Source organism: Chrysochloris asiatica, unplaced genomic scaffold (assembly GCF_000296735.1).
Source record: "Chrysochloris asiatica unplaced genomic scaffold, ChrAsi1.0 scaffold00165, whole genome shotgun sequence".
Classification (NCBI taxonomy): Eukaryota; Metazoa; Chordata; class Mammalia; order Afrosoricida; family Chrysochloridae; genus Chrysochloris; species Chrysochloris asiatica.
In genome coordinates this window covers 952,877-975,144 of record NW_006408683.1, presented here as the reverse complement: position 1 = coordinate 975,144, position 22,268 = coordinate 952,877, and the positions used below count along the sequence as shown (strand labels likewise).

At 42.9% G+C, this 22,268-nt stretch overlaps 1 protein-coding gene across 1 annotated transcript in view; it reads right to left on the bottom strand.

Annotated features, from left to right (window-relative positions):
* PSEN2 (presenilin 2 (Alzheimer disease 4)) overlaps window positions 1-22,268 on the bottom strand; it is a 48,709-nt gene that overhangs the window by 22,564 nt on the left and 3,877 nt on the right. Inside the window, exons 2-8 of the mRNA XM_006871261.1 lie at window positions 22,030-22,244; window positions 19,842-19,983; window positions 15,700-15,767; window positions 14,626-14,846; window positions 8,185-8,283; window positions 5,706-5,789; window positions 5,187-5,288 (exon numbers count right to left, since the gene is read on the bottom strand). Of these exons, the coding sequence (XP_006871323.1) occupies window positions 5,187-5,288; window positions 5,706-5,789; window positions 8,185-8,283; window positions 14,626-14,846; window positions 15,700-15,767; window positions 19,842-19,983; window positions 22,030-22,244 (931 nt within the window). The remainder of the gene's footprint in view (window positions 1-5,186; window positions 5,289-5,705; window positions 5,790-8,184; window positions 8,284-14,625; window positions 14,847-15,699; window positions 15,768-19,841; window positions 19,984-22,029; window positions 22,245-22,268) is intronic.

Below are 22,268 nucleotides of genomic sequence, written 5' to 3'. Positions count from 1 at the left end.
CAGCGGTAGTGAGGTTGGCCCAGGATCGAACATTGTTTCGTTCTGCCGTGCATAGGGTCGCTATGAGTCGGTTCCGACTTGATGGCACCTGACAACAACAACAACTAAAGACCAGAAGAACTGTTGGATGACAACAAGAATATCATAGAGGAAGAAAGCAAAAGGTCATTAAAAAGACAAGAAAGGAAGCTTTTTCCCAGCAAGCAACTCCTCTTTTGTGTGCTTCTTCAACTTTGCTTGCAGCATGGCCCCCAGATGCTTCTTTGCTCCTGCCTCAAAAGAGGAAACCTAAGCTGCAGAAGACTTTGGCCTCTCTGAACTTGTCAAAAGGAGAAAAAGAACAGCAGCAGGAAGCAACTGAACATATTGATGAATTACAAAATGATATAGACAGACTTAATGAACAAGCCAGTAAGGAGATTTTGAAAGCAGAACAGAACTATAACAAACTCCGCCAACCATTCTTTCAGAAGAGGTCAGAACTGGTCACCAAAATCCCAAACTTTCGGGTAACATTTGTCAACCATCCACAGTGTCTGTGTTGCTTGGGGAGGAGGATGAAGAGGCACTGCATTATTTGACCAGAGTTGAAGTAACAGAACTTGAAGATATCAAATCAGGTTACAGAATAGATTTTTATTTTGATGAAAATCCTTATTTTGAAAATAAAGTTCTCTCCATAGAATTTCATCTGAATCAGAGTGGTGATCTGTTCTAAAATCAACTGAAATCAAATGGAAATTTGACAAAACACTCAAGTCAAACACAGAATAAAGCCAGCAGGAAGAGGCAGCATGAAGAACCAGAGAGTTTTTTTTTACCTGGTTTACTGGTCATTTTGATGCAGGTACAGATGAGTTAGGAGAGGTTATCAAAGATGGTATTTGGCCAAATCCGTTACGGTACTATTTGGTTCCTGATATGGATGATGATGGAGGGGAAGGAGAAGAAGATGATGATGATTATGAAGAAGAGAAGGTTTGAAAGATATTGATGAAGAAGGGGATGAAGATGAAAGGGAAGAAGATGAAGATGATGATGAGGGAGAGGAAGCGGAGGTGGATGAAGGAGATGACGACTATTAAAAACACTGATGGACTCCAACCTTTTGAAAATTTTCTTCAGTCCCTGGGACAAAGTTGCAGTCTTTTATTTTTTTCCTTTTCTTTTCCTTTCCCCATCTTGTGTTCAGTTGCCATGTTCTTGAGGTCTCTTTTCTCTCCTCTACACTGTGGTTCTCAATTTACTTTAGGGAGAAACACCTTGAGCAGATAACAGTGGGAAAAGAATCTCTACTCCTTTCTGTTCCCAAATTAATTTTTATCTCTTCCTGTCTCAACAAAAAACTATGGAACCAACACACCACTGTGCTCTGTGGGAAAAAAGAAAACCTCTACTCCCTTTGCTCTGCTGGAAGCTGGAGGGTGCTAGGCTCCTGTGTAGTAAGTAGTGCACAGAAGTCTAGTTTCTTTCCTCCTCTCTCTGTATATTGGGCTCAGAGATTACTCTGTGTCTCTATGTTAATATGGACAGTTAGCATTTACCAACATGTGTCTGTGTCTACTTCGTTTAAAAAAAAGAAAAAAAAATCTTAAAAAAAAAGGGGGGGGGGAGATTATAGAAGGTCAGTAAAGGGTGGGTGTGAAATGTTTGGGTGTGTTAAGTGGGCATTTTGACAACATGGCTTCTACTTTGGCATGTTTAATTATGATGCTTAATAGACATCCTTGCAGCTTAAAATAAAACTTTGAAAAATAAAATAAAACTCTCCTAATGATGAATTGAAAAATGAAGAGGAAAAGACCAAAATGGATGTCAGAAGAGACTCCAGACATAGATAGGCTAAATCAAATAGAAGAAACGAGGAGATAAAAGAGCTGAATAGACAATTGCAAGATGGCAAAGCCAAATATTATAATGAAATGTACAAACACCTGGAGTTAAAAAACCAAAAGGGAAGAACATGTTGAGCATTTCTCAACCTGAGGAAACAAGAAAAAATTCAAGCTTTGACTTGCAATACTGAAGGATTCTATGAGCAAAATATTGAATGATGCAGAAAGCATCAAAAGAAGATGGAAGGAATGCACAGTCACTGTACCAAAAAGAAATGGTCGATGTTCAACCATTTCAAGAGTTAGCATAGGATCAAAAGCCAGTTATACTTAAGAAAGAAGTCAAAGGTGCATGGAAGACCTCGGCAAAAAACAAGGCTATTGTAATTGATGGAATATAAATTGAAATCTTTCAACAAACTGATGCAGCACTGGAGACACTTCCTCATCTATGCCAAGAAATTTGTAAGAAACCTACTTGGCCCACTAATTGGAAGAGATCCATATCTGTGCCCATTCCAAAGGGATTCATGTTTGTGCCCATTCCAAAGGGATCCATATTTGTGCCCAATCCAGTGGAATGTAGAAATCATCAGGCAATATCATTAATATTAAATGCAAGTAAAATTTTGGTAAAGATAATTTTTAAATGGCTGCAACAGTACATTGACAAAGAGCTGCCAGAGGTTCAAGCTGGATTCATACAAGGATGTGGAATGAGGAATATGATTGCTGATGTCATATGGATCTTGGCTGAAAGCAGAAATACCAGAAAGATGTTTACTTGTGCTTTCCTGACATTCAATTGAGTGGATCATAAACGGAGAATGAGTATTCCCACTCCTTATGCTCATAAGGAACCTGCACATAGATGAAGAGGCAGTTGTTTGAACAGTATAAGGGAACACTGAATGATTTAAATTAGGACATTTAAAGTAAAAAAATTCTTTCACCATACTTATTCAATCTGTATGCTGTGCAAATAAATCGAGAAGCTGGATTATGTGAAGAAGAATGTGGCATTAGGATTAGAGGAAGTCTTATTAACAACCTGCAAGATGCAGATGAAAACAAAGAGAACTTAAAATACTAAAATACCTTGCTTGCTGAAAACAAAGAGAACTTAAAATACTTACTGATGAAGATCAAAGCCTTTGGTACTGGATGCACCTCAATATAAAAAAAAACAACAAAAAACTAAAATCCTCACCACTGGACCAATCAATAACATCACAATAAATGGAGAAAAGACTGAAGTTGTCAAAGATTTCATTTTGCTTGGATCAACCATCAACACTCATGGAATCAGCAGATAAGAAACCAAATGATGTATTGTATTAGACAATTGTGCTGCACAAAATCTCTTTAAAGTGTTCAAGAGCAAAGATGTCAGTTTGAGAACTAAGGTGCATCTGACCCAAGCATGGTATTTTCAATATCCTCATATGCATGTGAAAGTCGGGCAATGAATAAAGAAAACTGTAGAGAAGAACTGATGCATTTGAGTTATTTTTGGAGGAGAATATTGAAGGTACCATGGACTGCCAAAAGAACAAACACATCTGTGTTGTAAAAAGTACAATGCAAAAAAAAAAAAAAGTACAATGCTCCTTAGAAGCCAGGCACAGGTTACCAGGAGATACTAATTCCTGGAGAAGGACATCATGCTTACTAAAGCATGTTGGCAAAAAGAGACAAAGACCCCCCACAGAGATGGGTTGGCACAGTGGCAGCAGCAATAGGTTTAAGCATAGAATGTGAGGTTGGCGCAGTACCAGTTAGTGTTTTGTTCTGTTGTACATAAGGTTCCTGAGTTGGTACCAACTAGACGGCACCTAACAACAACAATTTACCTCTGCTGTAAACACAACTATGAATGTGGTGGAACGTAGAGTGGGAAAAATGATGACAATTTCTTAGGTATTATCAAACATCTTAAAGCAATGAGTTCCTGGGCCTGGGGGCTCAGGATCATTGTCTCAGGGGACACTATGGTCCACTGGCACAATGACAATGCTCTACATTCTACTTTAGTGAGTAGCGTCTAGGTCTTAAAAGCTCATGAGCAGCCATCTAAGGTGCAACCAGGGATCCTCTCCATATGCAGAAAAAAGGAGAATGATGAGAACTGTACATGCCTAAGAATAAATTAGTCCAAAGGACTAATAGAACATGTGAACATCAGTCTCTATGACTCTGAGACTAGATCTAGGTGGTTCCTGGCTACCACTGCCAACTGTTCTGAAAGGGATCACATTAGAAGGTTCTGCACAGAGTGGATGAAAATGTGGAACAAAGCTCAAAATTATTTAAAAAAAGCAACAGCTTTCAGTAGTCAGAAACTGGAGTAACGTGAGTCTATGGCCCTTGGCCACCCTTCAGGTCTGGAAAGGCACTCACCTTTGTGGTCTAATTTCAGCCAAGCAGTAGATACACATACGGGAGGTGGGGGGAGGCGGGGGACAATAACACTAGTAAGGTATGCTCACCATGGAATGGTCAAAGAGGCAGCATTTACTTAAGGACAAAGTTGAGAAGGGATGGAAAGGTGGGCAGAATGGAAATAGGAACCACAGGGAGGAAATGGAATAACTGTTGTTGCAGGGAGGAGATTACAATCATCGAGATGAACCAAAGTGTGTGATTTGTTGAACGTAAAACTGATGATCTTATCTGTAATCCTTCATTCAATTCACAATAAAAGTCAAAAAATAAAAGAGGTGTGTGTGTGTGTTTTACAAAAACCCTAGGGAGCAGATCTACTCTGTCCTATAGGGTCATGGTGAGTCAGATTCAACCTGTGGCAGTAGGTCTTCCATGGATGCAACCATCAGTGGGCTCCACCACCTGCAGGATAAAATGTACACTCTCTCATCCTGTGTATGCCCTTCAACTCATTGCTCAGCCCTGTGCCTTGGGGTCTCCTTTGGCTGGCCCCTCACTGAACACTCGCTTCCTGTGCGGCCCCTTACCTACTTACTGTGACTCAACCTGGGAGCTTGTCTCTGAGTGACTTCCTCAGACAACTTTTTCTGACCCCTTCACAGCAAATCACTCCCCTAACTGCTGAGTACCTATGTTCTCTTTCACTGTAAGGCCCACAAGAACAGGGTGTCTTCTCTCCCTGCACTCCAGATGCAGCACAGCCAGGACTCAGTAAACATCTGCTAAAGAAATTTCAGCCTCAACACAAAAGCCCCTGTGGCCCACCAACCAGGCCCCACCTTGCAGGCTTCTCTTTGGCTTTATAAAGACAGCTCCCTCACACCCTCCCCATCAGACTTCAGGGATCCTCTCCCACCTTCCCTATCCCCTTGGTTGAAGGCAACCATCTGAACATGGGCACCTTACTTTCCTCCTCTTCCTCCAGCTCTTCCCCTAGGTAGCCAGGCAGAGGCGGTTCAAATACTTCTGGGTATGAGGGTTCCCCAAAACTGTCATAGGAGTCTTCCTCTAGGTGTCCATCATGATGATGAGGATGTGGCAAAGAGAGAAACAAGCACAGTTAAAGGGCACCCCTCAGCTCTGGGGAACAAGCTTCAAGGGGTGATCATACTCTCCCACACCCACCAGCCACAGCAGCCCCTGGGACCAGGGAGGGAATGAAGCCAAGTGAAGCTGGGGCCCAAGGCTGGCAGCCCAACCCTTCCCAGTCTCCAAGACAAGTCTCCAGAAGGTCTGGCTTTGGAAGACACATCTCCTTCTGCCCTCACATTTCCCTCCCATACCCCAAGAGGCCAGGACAGGAAGAGTGGGGAGCATGGGGGCGGGGAAGACGCAGCAGAAACATTCTTTGGCACCCACACAGGTTGGGTGCAGGTGAGGAGGTACATCCAAATTCCGAAAGGCTCTTGGCACCATGACACTCACCCATTTCTGGATCATAGGGGAGCTGGAGGGCTCCTTGAGAGGAGGGTTCTGGCTTGGCCATGCTCACTGTCCACACCATGGCAGCTATGGGAAAAAGAACAAGAAGTGCTACCTGGGGCTGTCCCAGGCCTGGAAGGCAGTGGGGCAGTCTTTGTCCTCAGAAGCCAGCACAGGACCCTTTGTTCACATGGTATGTGTTTATACTACATAGTTAGGAGGGATTGGGGGCTGGAGTCCCAGACTCATGGTGTAGGTGTAGGCAATCACTAACTTTTCAAACAATTAGTGGCCTCACAAACAAATTACCTATGTGGTGTTAATGGTTAAGAGCTCAGCTACTAACTGGAAGATTGATGGTTCAAGTCCATTCAGAGGGCACCTCATATGAAGGGTCTGGTACTCTAATTCCAAAAAATTAGCTAGTAAAAACTCTACGGAACATAGTTCCACCCTGACACGTGGAGTTGCTATGAGTTGTAATCAACTCAAGTGCAACTGGTTTGGATTCTTTTCCCCCTACAAACTGCAACAACGGTATCAGCTAACAGTTCTGTTTAGCAACTGTCTTTGATATCTCTGATCTTGAACTAAATCAATTTACCTCCAACTCTCCACCTGAGTGTCTGATGAGCATCTCTAACTTAATATGCCCAAACCACTCTCAAACCCATCCCCCAACAACCTGCCTACCCACAATGTCTCGCTCTCAGTACATCATTTTAGCGGCTTAAGCCTAAACACTGATGTCAGTCCGACTCTCTCACACACTTAGCAATCCACATATCTTGTCAATACAATCACTTCTACTGCTATCCCTGGTCCAAACTCCATCATCTTTCTCCAGGGTTATTATATAGCCTTCAGGTCCCCAACTTTTATTTTTGTTCCCCATACATTTTATTCTGTACTTAACCTGTGTTACATAAAGTCAGGGCAACCTAAAATCTTCCGATGACTACAGCCAAGTCCTCACGAAGGTCAAAAGTGGCCCGGACCCTCTCCCCATTCACTGACCTCTTCTCTCCCTGCTACCCCTCATCTGTGTTCTAGTCACACTGGCTTCCTAGGTTCCCTGAATTCATGGGCACATTCTGCCTCAGGGCCTTTGCACCTGCTTCTTTTCCTTCTGCCTGGGATGCTTTGTCCTAGGTTTTATCTGAATCAGGTCTCTGATCAAATATCAGCCTTATTAGAGAGCGCTTCCCTGACCACCCTATGCAAACCAGTACCTACCTACATTAAAGCCCTTTTGTCCTTTATCTGCTTTATTTTCCTACAGCACTTATCACCTGACTTAATGTGTTTGTCTATTTCATTACAATATGCCCCACTTCTAGAATGTGAGCTTCATCAGAGCAGAGACCTCACTTTGTTCCTTAATGAAGCCCCAGATAACAGACACCATACAAACAGCTATTCCAGGCACTACCCTTAGTCTTTACACACACACAACCCTCTACTCATCCCCCACACCCAAAGTGCCTGCCACGAGCATTCACTCCCTGGGACAGGATGCTAACAATCTTCTGCCATAATCTTCATTTGTATAGAAATTATCTGGCACATTAGCTTCTTCTAGAATCCCAGATATGCAGGCTATTTAAATCAACTACCCCATCTTAGAAATCTGGGGAGGATGGGTACAAAAGTCATAGGACTTTTCTGTGGAGATAGGGATCATTTGGGACTTGTGTCCACTGCAATGCATTGGCATAGCATCTGCCAAAGAGTGGGGATTGGGCATGCATGTATCTAATGCATATATATACATAACCTTAAATTCCTACACACTGATACCTGCCCTTCAGAGACAATTAACATCAGTCAGTCACTCATGTGCTGTCAAGGAAAAACTTGTTGCCATTGAGTTAATTCTGACTCATGGTGACCTCTTGTGTCAGAGTAGAACTGTGACACAAGGTTTCAACAGCTGAGTTTCTTGAAATAAGTGGTTAAGTCTTTCTTTCAAGGAACCGCTGAGCGGACTTTAATCACCAATCTTTTGGTTAGCATCTAGATATATTAATTGTTTGCAACACTTAGGGATTGTGAGGGACCCCAGTGAAAAGCCCCTGGCTCCCCTACTCTGAGATCTCTCCAAAGTCTCTTCTCTGGAGCTTGGAGAAAGCCGGGAGAGGGGTTGGGCCAAGGCTTCAATGGCTGTATGCTCACAGGACGTAGCCTGTACCCATCACAGGCCACTGGAGAATGGATTTGACGAAGGACAGAAGCAATGGGTGGGATCTTTGATGCACCTTCCTGCTGTAACGCCCTAAGCCATCTCCTGTGTAGTAGCAGACAAGGCCATCAGCTTCTCTGAAAGGTGAGCACTTCCTGGGATCGCCAAGGCCACCCCTCCCCTTGGGTTTGGAAAAGGACAGCTGTCTTAGTTACTCTTAAAGTCCCAGGCAGTAGCAGTCCCTCACATTCCTGCTGGCATCTTCTGACCTCCTGTCAGGCAGACATAGGGGCTACTCACAAGAGTATATCAGAGCAGGGAAAATGGGTTCGTTTCTCTCCTGGGCAGTCTCCACCAGCATCCGCAGTGGCCCTTTCGGGCACAGCACAGCCACAAGATCTAGGAAAACAATGAAGTCCTTGTCACATGAAAGAGATATTTATTCTCAAACGGCTCCCAGAAAGATGAACCAGCCCTGTGACATAGGAGCACGGTACAAATGATCCCAGGGTCCCAGAGCAAGCCTCAGAATGCATTCTGAAGTTTAGCTGACACCCTAAACCCACCAAGTCCAAGTCCCAGTCTACAGCATTAACAGCTGCTCTACAAGGAACAACTGCTGCCTGGTGCAAACAATCTATCCATTCAGCTGCCAAATGCACGGTTAGTGGTCTGAGTCCACTCTGATGAACCTTGCAAGAAAGGCCCCATAATCTACGTCCAAAAAAAGTTACTCACTTAAAACTATGGAGTACAGTTCTACTCTGACACACATGGGGTCACCACAAGTTGGTGTGAATTCAGTGAACTACTGCTGCTACAAGGAAAACCCATGCATCTCTGATACTTAGAGCATGTGCTTAGTATGGGGTTGACTTCTACTCTGCTGAGCTTCAAATTCCTTTTATTTAAATGGAAGTAATAATATTGGTAATAGTAATCATGCTAATGCTAATCAAACAGAATCTAACATTTTGGGGTATTCATTATTTATGAATAATGTCATAAATGTGTCAAATGCTTTTATAGTTGATCTGCAAACAACTTAGTGTGTAACATGTTTCAACAGTGCCTGGCACACGGTGAGTGTTCAATAAACACTTTCTTTTAGTAATCATGTCAATAATACTAGAAAATAGAGTTTTATTTCTAGAACACCATGAGTCTATGGGACTCCATGTGCTTATGAAAGTGATGGGATGGGAGGTGACCTCCCCACCACCTGCCACCCTGTGCATCAGTAAGTTTGGCTCTGCACAGAATCTTGCCTCCACTGTCTGGCTCACATATAGCATCTATGAAGATGGTCTTTCAGACAAGCAAGGTGGCAATGGTCTTCCCCATTCCTCCTCCTGCTAGCATTTTTAGTTCTCAGAGCAAACCACCACCCCAATTCAAGCCTGATATTCATCAGCAGGGATAAAGAATTACACAATTCCACCTAGGAACATCCCAGAATGTCTGACCGCCTCCTTTCCTTGTATGCTCAAATTAAATATCAAAATCTACATTGTGCTTCCTATAATGGGTTACATGACAATAAAACCTGGTAGGGAGAGGCCCTCTTTGTCCCTCAGCTAAGGGTGCCAGGTGTAGCATGTGTAGCAGAAGTTTTCAGTTCACCTAATCCTACCTACCCAGCAGGACTGATATAAGGCAGGTCCTTGAATTTCTCGCCTAAGGTACATGTGAGGCATGTGTACAAGAGTTGTCCATCTCCATCTGGACATCTTTTGAGCTGGGATGTACTGTTCATCAAGGGATGTTTACTTACTGCTGCATACTGTCTACTTCTTGTAATTAAAGATATTTTACATGTGTAATCAGTAGTTGGAAAACAAGGTCTTGGTGACAGATGCTGGCAACCACATGATAAAATTTTGCAAGATCAATTATTTATTTATTACAAATACCCTTTTCAAATAGCGTAAAAGGTGATTATGCAATTGGACCTCACCAAATGGAATACACAAGAATTATAATGGCTACATCTGTGGGAAGAGACTATAGAGAAGCTCAATATTATCAGCCAAAATAAGACCAAGGGACACTTGTGGAACAGACCTCAATTGCTCATATGAAAATTCATTTTGAAGCGGAAGAAAATTAAAGCAAATCCACAAGAACCAAAATATGACCTTGAGTATATCTCATCTGAATTCAGAGACCATTTTAAGAACAGATTTTGATGCATTACACACTAATGACCAAAGACCAGAGATGTCCTTGAATGACATTAAGAACATCATACATGAAGAAAGCAAAAGGTCATTAACAAGACAGGAAAAGAAAGACAAAAGTAGATGTCAGATAGAATGAATGTAAAACTAATGTTCTCCCATGTAAACTACCATATAATTCACAATAAAACATTTAAAAAAAAGTATATGTCAGGAGAGAATCTGAAACTTGATCTTGAACTTAGAGAAGCTAAAGTAACTGGAAGAGTGATGAAGTAAACGAGCTGAACAGAAAATTACAAAGTATTATAATGAAAGGTATAAAGATGTGGAGTTAGAAAACCAAAAAGGAAGAACATTCTCAGCATTTCTCAAGACGAAGGAGCAAAAGAAAAAAATTCAAGCCTAGAGTTACAATACTGAAGGATTCTATGCACAAAATTTCGTATATATGCTGCCAAATCACTACTTATCTGTCAGTTTGTTGTATTGTGGTGGCTTGTGGGTTGCAGTGATGCTACAAGCTATTCTACCAGTATTTTAAACACCAGTAGGGCCACTCATGGTAGACAGGTTTCAGAGGAGCTTCCAGACTAAAACAGTAGTTATCTACTGAAAACTTTATGAATAACAGCAGAACACTGTCAAATAGAGTGCTGGAAGATGAGACCCTGTTCTTTAGCACTATATTGGTTGGAAGGCACTCAAAATATAAGTAAGAAAAAAATGCCTCCTCAAAGTAGAGTTGACTATAACGACATGAATGGAGCAAAGATTTCGGAACTTTTCATCTGCTAAGATGATGATGCAACTTAAAATAGGAATAAACAGCTGCAAACACATATTAATAATCAAAAAGTGAAATGTATGAAGTATGAATCTAGGAAAATTGGAAATCATCAAAAATTATATGGAACATATAAAGATGCATATGCTAGACATTAGTGAGCTAAAATGGACTGGTATTGAGTATTTTGAATCAGACAATTACGTGGTTAACTATATTAAGAACAACAAATTAAAGAGGAAAAGTGTCACATTAATCATCAAAAACACCATTCAAGATCTATCATAAAGTACAGTGCTGTTTGTGATAGAATAATTTCCATACACCTACAAAGAAGACCCGGTTTAGTGCTGCACTGTACTGCTAAACTCAAGGTTGGCAATTCAAACCCACCAGCTGCTCTTGGAAACCCTATACAGGGTTGCTATTAATCAGAACTGACTTGATGGCACACAACAACAAAAGGGAAAATTAGTTAATACCATTGTTATTTATGCACCAACCATTAAAGTCAGTGATGACAAAATTAAAGGATTTGGATTAATGAGCCAGACTGCAAAGCCGTTTGAACTGCAAGATCGGCGGTTCAAGCTCACCAGCTGCTCCTCAGAAACCCTATACAGGGTTGTTATGGATCAGAATCGACTTGACGGCTCTTAACAAACCAACGTCTTCAGTCTGAAATTGATCAAACATGAAATCAAGATGCAATGATAACTACCAGTGACTGGAATGGGAAAGCTGGAAACAAAGAGAAAAGATTCCATTCCAGTCACTGGCTGTAAAGATAGAAATGATGCTGGAAATTCCATGATAGAATGTGCAATGACTTATTATTGCAAATACCTTTCTTCAACAACACAAAAGACGACCTCACCAGATGGAATCTATAAGAATAAAGCCGACTACATCTATGAGAAGAGATGATGGAGAAGGTCAATCTCATCAGCCAAAACAAAGTCACAGGGAGACTGTGGGAACAGACATCAATTGTTCAATTGTAAGTTCAATTTGAAACTGAAAAAAATTAAAACAAGTCCAAGAGAACCAAAATATGACCTGAAGTATATATGACTGCAGTGGTGGTGGTGTGTTGTCAAGTAAGTTCTGACTTATGGCGACCCTATGTAGGCTTTTCGTGGCTGTAAATCTTTATGGGAGCAGAAAGCCTCATCTTTCTCCCATGGAGTGGCCGGTAGATTTGAACTGCTGACCTGAGAGTCAGCAACCTAACTCGTTAACCCACTATGCTACCAGGGCTCCTCAACCTTGAGTATATCCCACCTGACTGTAGAGATGATCTCAAGAATAGATCTGATACATTAGACACAAATGACTAACGACCAGAAGAGTTGTGGGATGATATCAAGGACACCATACATGAAGAAAGCAATAGAATAAAAAGACAGGAAGCAAACAAACGAGTCTGAAACTTTCTCTTGAGCATAATAAGCTAAAGTGACAGGAAGAAACAAGGAAGTAAAAAGAGTTAAACAGAAAATTCAAAGGGCAGCCTGAGAAGACAAAGTCAAATATTATAATGAAATGTAGAAAGAACTGGAGTTAGAAACCAAAACAAGCTCAGCATTTCTCAAGCTGACAGACTGAAAAAAAAATTCAAGCTTTGGGTTGCAATGTTGATGGATTCTATGGGTAAAACATTGAATGATGCAGGAAGCATCAAAAAAAGATGAAAGGAATATACAATCACATTATGGTATATGGGTCAATGTTGAACAATATCATTAATATCACATACAAAATTTTTTTTTCTGAAGATAATTTAAAATTGATTGCAACAGCGTATTCACAGTGAGCAGCCAAAAATTCAAGCTGGATTCAGAAAAGGATGTGGAACTAGGGGTATCACTGCTGATGCCAAATGGATTTGGGCTGAAAGCAGAGGATACCAGAAAATTTACTTGTGCTTTATTGACTATTCAAAGGCATTTGATTATGTGGATGTTGTCCATAACAAATTACGGATACTACTCCAAAGAATAGGTATTTTAGAACACTTAATTGTGCTCATGAGAAACCTGTGCATAGACGAAGAATCAGTCATTTGAACAGAACAAGGGGATACTTGTTAAGTGCCATTGAGTCAGTTCCAACTCATAAAGACCCTGTGTAGGGTTTTCAAGGAGCAGTTGGTGAGTTTGAACCTCTGACTATGTGGTTCAAACCGACTTACAGTCCACTGCTTATTCTACATTGCCACACCAGGACTCCAAGGGGATTCTGAATGGTTTACAATCAGGAAAGGTGTGCTCCAGGATTGTATCCTTTCACCACACTTAAAAATAATCTGAGAAACGAGATGAAGAACATGGTATCAGGATTGGTGGAAGGCTTATGAACAACCTTAGATGTGCAGGTGATACAATCTTGCTTGCTGAAAGAAAAAGGGGACTTGAAATCCTTACTGATGAAGATCAAAAACTACAGCCTTCAGTATGAATTACACTTCAATGTAAAGAAATCGAAAATCCTTACAAATGAACTTATAAACAATGTTGTTGTTGTTGTTGTTGTCAGGTGCCATCGAGTCGGAACCGACTCATAGTGACCCCATGCACAGCAGAACGAAACAATGTCCGATCCTGGGCCAACCTCACTACCGCTGCCACACTTGAGTTCATCAATGATGCCACCTGGCTTATCCATCTCGTTGGGGGTCTTCTTCTTTTTCTCTGACCCTCCACCTTAGCCAGCATGACATCCTTCTCCAATGATTGTTTCCTCCGGACAGTATGTCCAAAGTATGAGAGATGAAGCTTAGCCATCCTGGCCTCCAAGGAGCACTCTGGCTGCACTTCTTCCAAAATAGATCTATTGGTTCTTTTGGCAGTCCATGGCACTTTCAGTATTCTCCTCCAACACCACAACTCAAAGGCATCAATTCTTCTACGATCTTCCTTATTCACTGTTCAGCTTTCGCATCCATATGAGGCTATTGAAAACACAATGGCCTGGGTCAGGCGCACCCTAGTCCTCAAGCTGACATGGGTAAATAATACCCATGATAAATGGAGAAAAGACTGAAGTTGTCAAAGACTTTAATTTGCTTGGACCCAAAATCAATATTCATAGAAGCAGCAGTCAATACATCAAATCTGCTGCTAAAGACCTATTTTAAGTGTTAAAGAACAAAGGTGACATGCTTTGAGGACTATGGTACGCCTGACTCAAGCCATGGTATTGCTAACCACCTCATATGCATGTGAAAACTTGTCAATGAATAAGAAAGACCATAGAAGAATCCATGCATTTGAATTATGGTGATGGTGAAGAATACTGAAAGTACTGCAGACTGTCAAAAGAACACACAAATCTGTGTTGGAAGAAGACATAGTCAGAAAATGTCTAAGAAGCATGGATGGTGAAACTTCATCTCTCATACTTTGGACATGTTATCAGGATGGACCAGTCCCTGGAAAAGGGCATCATGTGGCAAAGTGGAGGGTCAGTGAAAAAGAGAAACACTCTGAATGAGATGGACTGACACAGTGACAGCAACAATGGTCTCAAAAATAAAAATTGTGAGGATAGTGCAGGATCAGGCAGCATTTTATTCTGTTGGGCATAGGCTGGCTATGAGTTGGAACTGACCTGACAGCACCTAACAACAATACTGTAGGAACATCTTGTATGTCCCAGCTCTAACTGGAAGGAAGTGACATTAATGGAAGAGTCAGTATTAGCAATTGCTGCCCTTTCTCTAACGGCCTCTGGCTATTTAGAAATCTGGGACAACCTGTGAGTGTAACACACCGTACACAGAGATGGCACCCAAGATGACCCAGGCGGACCACTCCGGGAGGTACTTGATGAACACCAAGGCCATGAGCGCGCTGATCATGATGAGGTAGGCCTGTTGCAGCAAGAGGGGGCCCTTCCAGTGGATGCACACCATGCCTACTGCCCCGAAGTTCCAGATGGTCAGGAAGAGGGTGGGGTAGTCCATGGCCACGTTGTAGGTCTTGAGTACTTCCCTGCAGGACCAAGACAGAGTCCATGGAGAGGTGAGAACCTGACACAGTTTAATAGTTACTGCTCTTTAACCAACCTATGTTCTTCCAACCTCTGGCAATACTTATTAATATTCTCTCTCCCCATTCCTACTGGCCTGACAGCTAACTACCTGATATACTTTCTGAAATAAGGTGGGGTGTAAACTGACAACTCCTGCTTGGGAAGGTTCACATAAACATGCACTGGTATGGCCCAGAAGACGCTTTTGCATAAGCAAAGTGTCTTGGAACATGTTTTCTTAGTGGTGCAAGTGATTAATAAACTTGGTTGCAACCAAATTGTTGGAGGTTTGATCAGCACTGGACCGCAAGGATAGTTTGACTTGAAAGATCGGTGGTTCAAACTCACCAGCTGCTCCTGAGGTACCCAGAGGTACTACAAAAGAAAGGCCTAGCAATCTACTTGTGAAAAAATCAGCCACTGAAAACTCTGAAACACAGTTCTACACAGACACAAATGGAGTTGTGACAAATCAGAGTTTCCTTGACAACAGCTGGTTCATCTGGCTCTTTGGGTTCCTGGCAACAGAGGAAGTAATTCTTCCCATAAACTAGTAAGTACCCAGGCTGGTCCAAACAGAAGAACTTAAATATTGCATGGTTTCTATTGCCCTTAGGTTCACAGCCAGTCTCCTCATGATGTCTTTGCTGTCGAGCCCACCCTGGAGCCCTTTTCTCCTTCCTGAGTAAGAAGACTATAGGAGGAGCCCCGAAACTGGAGCGGCTGACACTAAGGGTTCTGGAGCATAGCAGTCACCTTTGCCTGTCAGGTCCTATATACTCACATATGCCACAAAGAGGGGTCCTCACTTACCCGAGGTAGATGTAGGTGAAGAGGAACAGCAACATCAGGGAGGACATGATCAGCCATCCATGGATAAACTAGAAGACAGTAGCAGATAAAACCATCAGGAGGTCTCTGGGTCCTGATGCCTAAGCCTGAAAGTGGTTCTTAGAAAAACCCTTTGTGACAATACTGGAAGGTTGTTAGGAATTGAACTGTACCCCTACGAAATATTTATGGAAGTCCAAACCCCAATGGGAGTCTTCGTGTGGCACTGTAGGATCAGCACTGGACCACAAGGTTAGTTTGAACTGAAAGATTGGTGGTTCAAACTCACCAGCTGCTCCTCAGATACCCTATACAAGGTCAGTATGGGTCAGAACTGACTCTACAGCACTTAACAAAAACAACAACAAGCCCTTGTCAACATGACCTTGATTGTAAATATGGGTTTTCTTGTCTTATGTTAATGAGGCCATGCCTGAGTAGGGTGGGTCCTAAACCTAATCATTCCTGAGAGGTGTCTTATACAAAAGCTCAGACTAAACAGAGATAGAGACACACACAGGGGAAAGATATATTGTTGTTGTTGTAATGCCCCAGAACTATTGGGGACCTTCCCTAGACCTGATCCTCTGGATTCAAACTTCTAGCTTCCAAAACAGTGAACCAAAAAAATTCCTGTTTCTTAAAGACACCCACTTGTGGCATCTGTATTTTAGCAGCACTGAGAATCTCACACAAAGGTACTGGGTGACCTATTACAGGCATGGAGAGGAGGGCACAAAAATGCAAAGAATTCTCTGAAAGTCATCCAGCAAGTGTATAAAGGAGGAGAGATGAGGTTTGAGATCAACTATCACCTGTGACACTCTCCACTTATCTTTCCATTCATTTAGAAAGACTATTTCAAATGTTTGTGATGTGCCAGACACTGTTCTAGGCTCTGGAGATCAAATGAGCAAAGTCTTTGCCCACATGTAATGTACTCCAGTGTGAGAAACAACAGAAAACAGATGCATAAGTAAATATATATTGTACTAGCAGGTAATGATAAATGCTACCAAGAAAAACAAACACCAGGCAGGAGCAGGTGGCAGACTAACAGGGTGCTGTTTTCAGAATAATCAAGACAGACTCTTGACGGTTTTTTTTTTTTTAATGTGGTAAACAGATCCCTAACAATAGATCAATTGCTATTTCAACATTTTTTACATGTACAGTGACCTTAATTATAGTCATCATTGTTCAAGTACCAGCTTCTAAATTTTCCCATTACCCTTACCAGAAACTGAGAGTCCCCTAAACGAGTCCCTCTTTCCCTTTCCCATCTGCCCATGGTAACCACTAATAATCTTTGGCCTCTATGCATATGCGTATTCTTGATGGGATCATACAATATTCGTTTTCCTACAAATTATACTCAGCATTATGTTTCACGATTCCTCCATATTTTGGCATGTGTCAGGATTTCATTTCTCTTTCTGAGTAATATTCCACTGTATGTATGGGTACCACACTGTGTTTACCCAATCATCTGTTGATGGACATTTAGGCTATTTCTATCTTTTGGTTACTGTGAATAGTGTACAGAGCAGCTCATTATTTATTATGGCCTTTCTAGTCAAATTTCTCCATTTTATGATCTATTTATTGTAAATCCTAACCTCTATGGCTGTGATTTACAGCCTCGGAAACCCTGTACAGGGTCGCTATGAGTCGGAACCGACTCCACGGCACATAACAACAACAACAACAAAGGCTGTGATTATGACCCATTTTAAAATGAGTTGCTAAGGAGTAAAGATTATAGTGGAACTAAAGATTAAGGCTGCCCCCACCTTACTAGAGGGAGTGACTCAAGTCACCACCCTTAGTTCCCTTGGGGGCATGGTCTGACTTCAATTTACAAGACTGCTTTGGACAATCTACTCTCTTGTCCTGGATCGTCAATCTAGCTCATTACATCTGACCTCCAGTTTGTGGGACTTTTGGCCCATCACATGACCAGATTCACTAGCTCCCACTGCCTTGTGCATGAACAGCCTGTCATCTGACCTGCCGATTTAGGTTCCTCAGCTCCTGAGACTATGTGGGTGAGAAGATTCCTCCAGACTAATCTCTAACCTAAAAATTTGGGACTTGCCAGCCTCCACAATTGTATGAGCCATTTCTCTGGACAATTGTGAGTTTTGTGACACATTGCAGTGTGTTGCAGAACCCTGAAACTTGAGGGAAGAGAAGAATGGTGACTGATATCAAGGACTATGGAGAAGTATAACATGTCAGAAAAGTTGAACAGTTGGAGTATTTTTAACCTCCAACTCATAGGGACGAGTTTTGTGCTAATCTTTCTAAAAGAAATTATTCATGCAGTGGTGTCTGTAATGAACACTGATGTAAAGAAAGATGTCTTTGAAGAGAGACAACCCAGGGAGTTCCCTCCTATTTGAAGTTCACAGATTCTCAGAAAGGCATGTTGCCCTTCTCCTAGCAAGTCAACAGAGGAACAAGGATGAGGGTAGGGCTGAACCTAAATCAGCCCCTGAGCCAGCCATTAGCGGGGATAGTGGTGCCACTCCTTACCAGCCTTACCCGAGGACAGACCCATCCACCACCAGTTCACTGTGATGACATTGGCTGAGGGTAAGCTGGGAGCACAACTGGAAGGGGAAGGGTTGTCTCTGGAGCATGCTCCCCTCCATCCCACCACCACCTGCCTGCCCAGCCTCCATTCATGCCTACCTAAAAGCTGCTGGATCCTTGGAGCCCAGAAGGGGCCTGGTATAGAGGGAGGCTCATACACCTCACTGAGGAAATGACTGAACTACTTACTCTTAAAGGTCTCCCTCTATTTTCCACATCATGCTATTTCTAACTTGTTCTTACGTATGCTCCATGTATCCTCTGCCCCAAACAAGCATAACTTCTAGCCTGCTTAGTAAAGTGGAAGAACAGCAAAAAAGGAGATGGATTGGCACAGAGGTAGCAACAACAGGCTCAAGTGTAGCAGCAGTTGTGAGGATGGCTCAGGACTGAGCAGTGTTTTGTTCTATTATACACAGGGTCACTATGGGTGGGGAAAAGCTCATTGGCACCTAACAACAACACCCTGCTTCCTAACAGCCCTGCCCTGTCTCTCCATCTGCTCAATGAAGAATGACTATCTGCATTTAAACAGCTTTAAGTTAGGTGATGCCTAGCTTAAGAGTCTTTGGGTGCTGCAAACAGCTAACACACTTAACTGCTAACCAAACAGTTGGAGGTTCAAGTTCACTTACAGATGCCTTGGAAGGAAAGCTTGTCAATCTACCTGTAAAAAAATCAGCCACTGAAAATCTCATGGAGCACAGTTCTACTCTGACTCACATTGGGGTCTTCATAAGTTAGAGCTGACTTAACAGCAACTGATTTAATGAAAGGATTAAACTTCCTTCCATCTTTTAGGATTTCAAAGCTTTCCTTGGCTGGAAGGACTGGAAACCAATGTCTAAAATCATATGACATTTTCGGAGGACAAAATATGTACATAATTCAGACCATGTGGGACTCAGCTCCTCCAATACTCCCTGGGACCAACCCCAACACCTCCCAGTGCAGGAAGACCTCATCACAGAAATCTGTATTATATTTCTGTCCAAAAGGGAAATGGAAAATTAAAATAAATCTGGAGGGGAAGTGTCATGGTGAAGGGAGCTTAAAATAGAACTCCTTACTTCCTGGGAAGAAAAAGAAAACTAAAATTAACTTCTGTATAGGAGAAGTGACACTTCGTACATTGCATGAGGAACTCAATTCAGTAGACTGTGTGTTAATTTAAAAAGACTACAGGATTGGGTAATCCATGGTAGGGGGTCGAGTGGGATGGAGAACCAAAATTCACAGTCTATTTTGCAGAAGGAGTCCCTGGTTGGTAAAAATGGCTAACAACTGAAAAGTTGGAGGGTCGAGTCCACCCAAAGATGCCTTAGAATACACATGAAAATTCAGTCACTGAAAACCCCACAGAGCTCAGCTCTACTCTGACACATGAGAGGCTGCCATGGGTCACAGTTGACTTCACGGTAGCCAATTTGCATTCTGTTTTTAACAGGAAAGAAAAATTCTGTTTAAAAAAAATTGTGGTTTCATATAGGCTGGAGGGAGAGAAGGGCAGGCCTCTGGGTTCTCACCTTGTAGCAGCGGTACTTGTAGAGCACAACCAGGAAGATGGTCATGACCACGATGACACTGATCATGATGAGTGTGTTGAGCACAGAGTTGAGGAGGCGCTGGCCTACTGAGGGCGTGTCCTCAGTGAATGGCGTATATATGCTGGGGGGAAAAGGAGAGAGCGGATAGTCTCTGTTTCTGCCTGCCATGCACAGCCCACCCTGCTTGTGGAGGCACCCTGGGCACATCACATTGCTCCCAGTCCCACAATGGCTGGGCCTGTGCCTCTCTGCCTTAGGACTGAGCTCAGGGTAATCAACTCCAACTCATAGTGACCCCATGTGTGTGAGAATTGAGCTGTGTTCCACAGGGTTTTCAGGAGCTCAGTTTTTGCAAGTAGACTGCCAGGTCTTTCTTCTGAGGCATCTCTGAATAGACTAGAATCTCCAACCTTTCAGTGAACAGCAAGTCTGTTAACCATTTGTACCCTGCAGGGATTCCATGAGTTGGAGTTGATTTTATGGGAACTGGAGTCCAATATGGCATGGGGAAATAGACTGAACGACTTCACCTGTCCTCCTGCCTTGCTCACCTCCTCCCATTTGGACTTTAAAACCTTCCCTGGATGCATCCCCTGAACACTCCTCTGCTCCTTGCAACACTTCTCCATAATCAAACCTCCACCAGCTCACCCAAGCTAGGCCAACACCCCTCCTCCTGCTTCCCCTGCCCCCACCCACCCCTGTCCCAGTAGCCCAGTCACTGTTTTTACTGTTTGTTGTTGTTCCTAAGTGCTGTTGAGTTGGTTCCAGCTCACTAAAACCCTGTATAGGGTTTCCAAGGAGCAGCTGGTGACTTTGAACCGTCAACCTTATGGTTCAAACTGACCTTGCGGTCCAGTGCTTATCCTACAGTGCCATAACAAGACTGTTGTTGTTGCTGTTGTTAAGTGCTGGTGAGTAGGTTCTGACCCATAGCGACCTTGTATAGGGCTTCTGAGGAGTGGCTGGTGAGTTTGAACCACCAACCTTGTGGTTCAAACCAACCTTGCAGTTGAGTGCTGATCCTACAGCACCACACCAGGAAATCCATCCCAAGATGAGTAAACTAAAAACCAGAAATGAAGCAATTGATTCATAAATCACTCTTTCCAACACAGACTACTGAAAGCAAAAGGTTGACTACGTTCTTATCACTTTTCACCTGGATTACTCTGAATCCTCAGAGTCTTGGTGTGGCACTGTGGGATAAAGCACTGGACCGCGAGGTCACTTTGAACCACAGGGTGGGAGATTCAAACTCACCAGCCTTTCCTTAGACACCCTATACTGGGTCGCTATGAGTAGAAACGGACTCAACGGCACTTAACAACAACAACTCTGAATCCTCAACAGATGATAAAACTTTCTGGAGGTTTAGGGGTTGGGGTAGGCTTCTCTGTCTACTCTTTTTCAATCAAAACAAAAACTCCCTATTTTAAAAGAAGATGTTCAGGGAAGTTCAGCCCTCAGCAGTGGTGACCCTGGAGCCAATCCATGTGTCTAGGCTGCTTTGGGTATATGCTATTTTTACTAAAATAAACAGAAGGCTCTATCCGTCTCCTACACGGAATCATCTGGTAGAATCATCTCCTTTTACATCCAAGAAGCAGAAGCCCAGAGAGGAAGTAACTTGTTTGAGGTCACACACTGGTAAGTAACCCAGTTGTGATAGGAAACCCAACCCCTGGATGCTGGGCTCAGTGCTATGTGTGTGGACTCACCTTCTGTAATAAATGCCAAAGTGCCTGAGTGCTCATTCTGGGGCAGGCAATGTTCTAAGCCCTTTACATGTATTTGTTCATTGAATTTTCCCAGTAATCCCACAATTAAACCTTTATATGTACAGCTGAAGCCCTGGTAGAGTAGTGGATTACGAGCTGGGCTGCTAACCAAAGGTCAGCAGTTTGAATCTACCAGCCACTACTTAGGAGAAAGGATTTACAGCCTCGGAAACCCTATGCAGTGTTGATCTGAGTCGGAACCAACTCCACAGCACACAATCACTACCACTATATACAGACCAAGAAAGTGAGGCAGAGAGGTTGAGGACCGTGTCCAGGCAGGTGGACCAGAGTGTGAACTCAAGCAGCCTCTGGGGTGAGGCTGCAATTGGTGGATGGAGACCACACCCATCCCTGACCCCGCCCCCCACCATGCACCAACTCACAGCTGTCCATTCTTCTCTGTGTAGAAGCTCACTGACTTGATGGTAGCCACCACCACCACCATGCACAGTGTGACAGGCACAAACAGCATGATCACGTGTTTGGCCCCATATTTGAGGGTCAGCTCTTCCTCCAGGCCTGGGTGTCGCCCAGGCACTCCGCTAGAGACGTAGCGATCAGGATCCTCCTCACAGTCCGCCTCGGTCTCCTGGCTTCTCTATGGAAAACCACATTGTAAGAG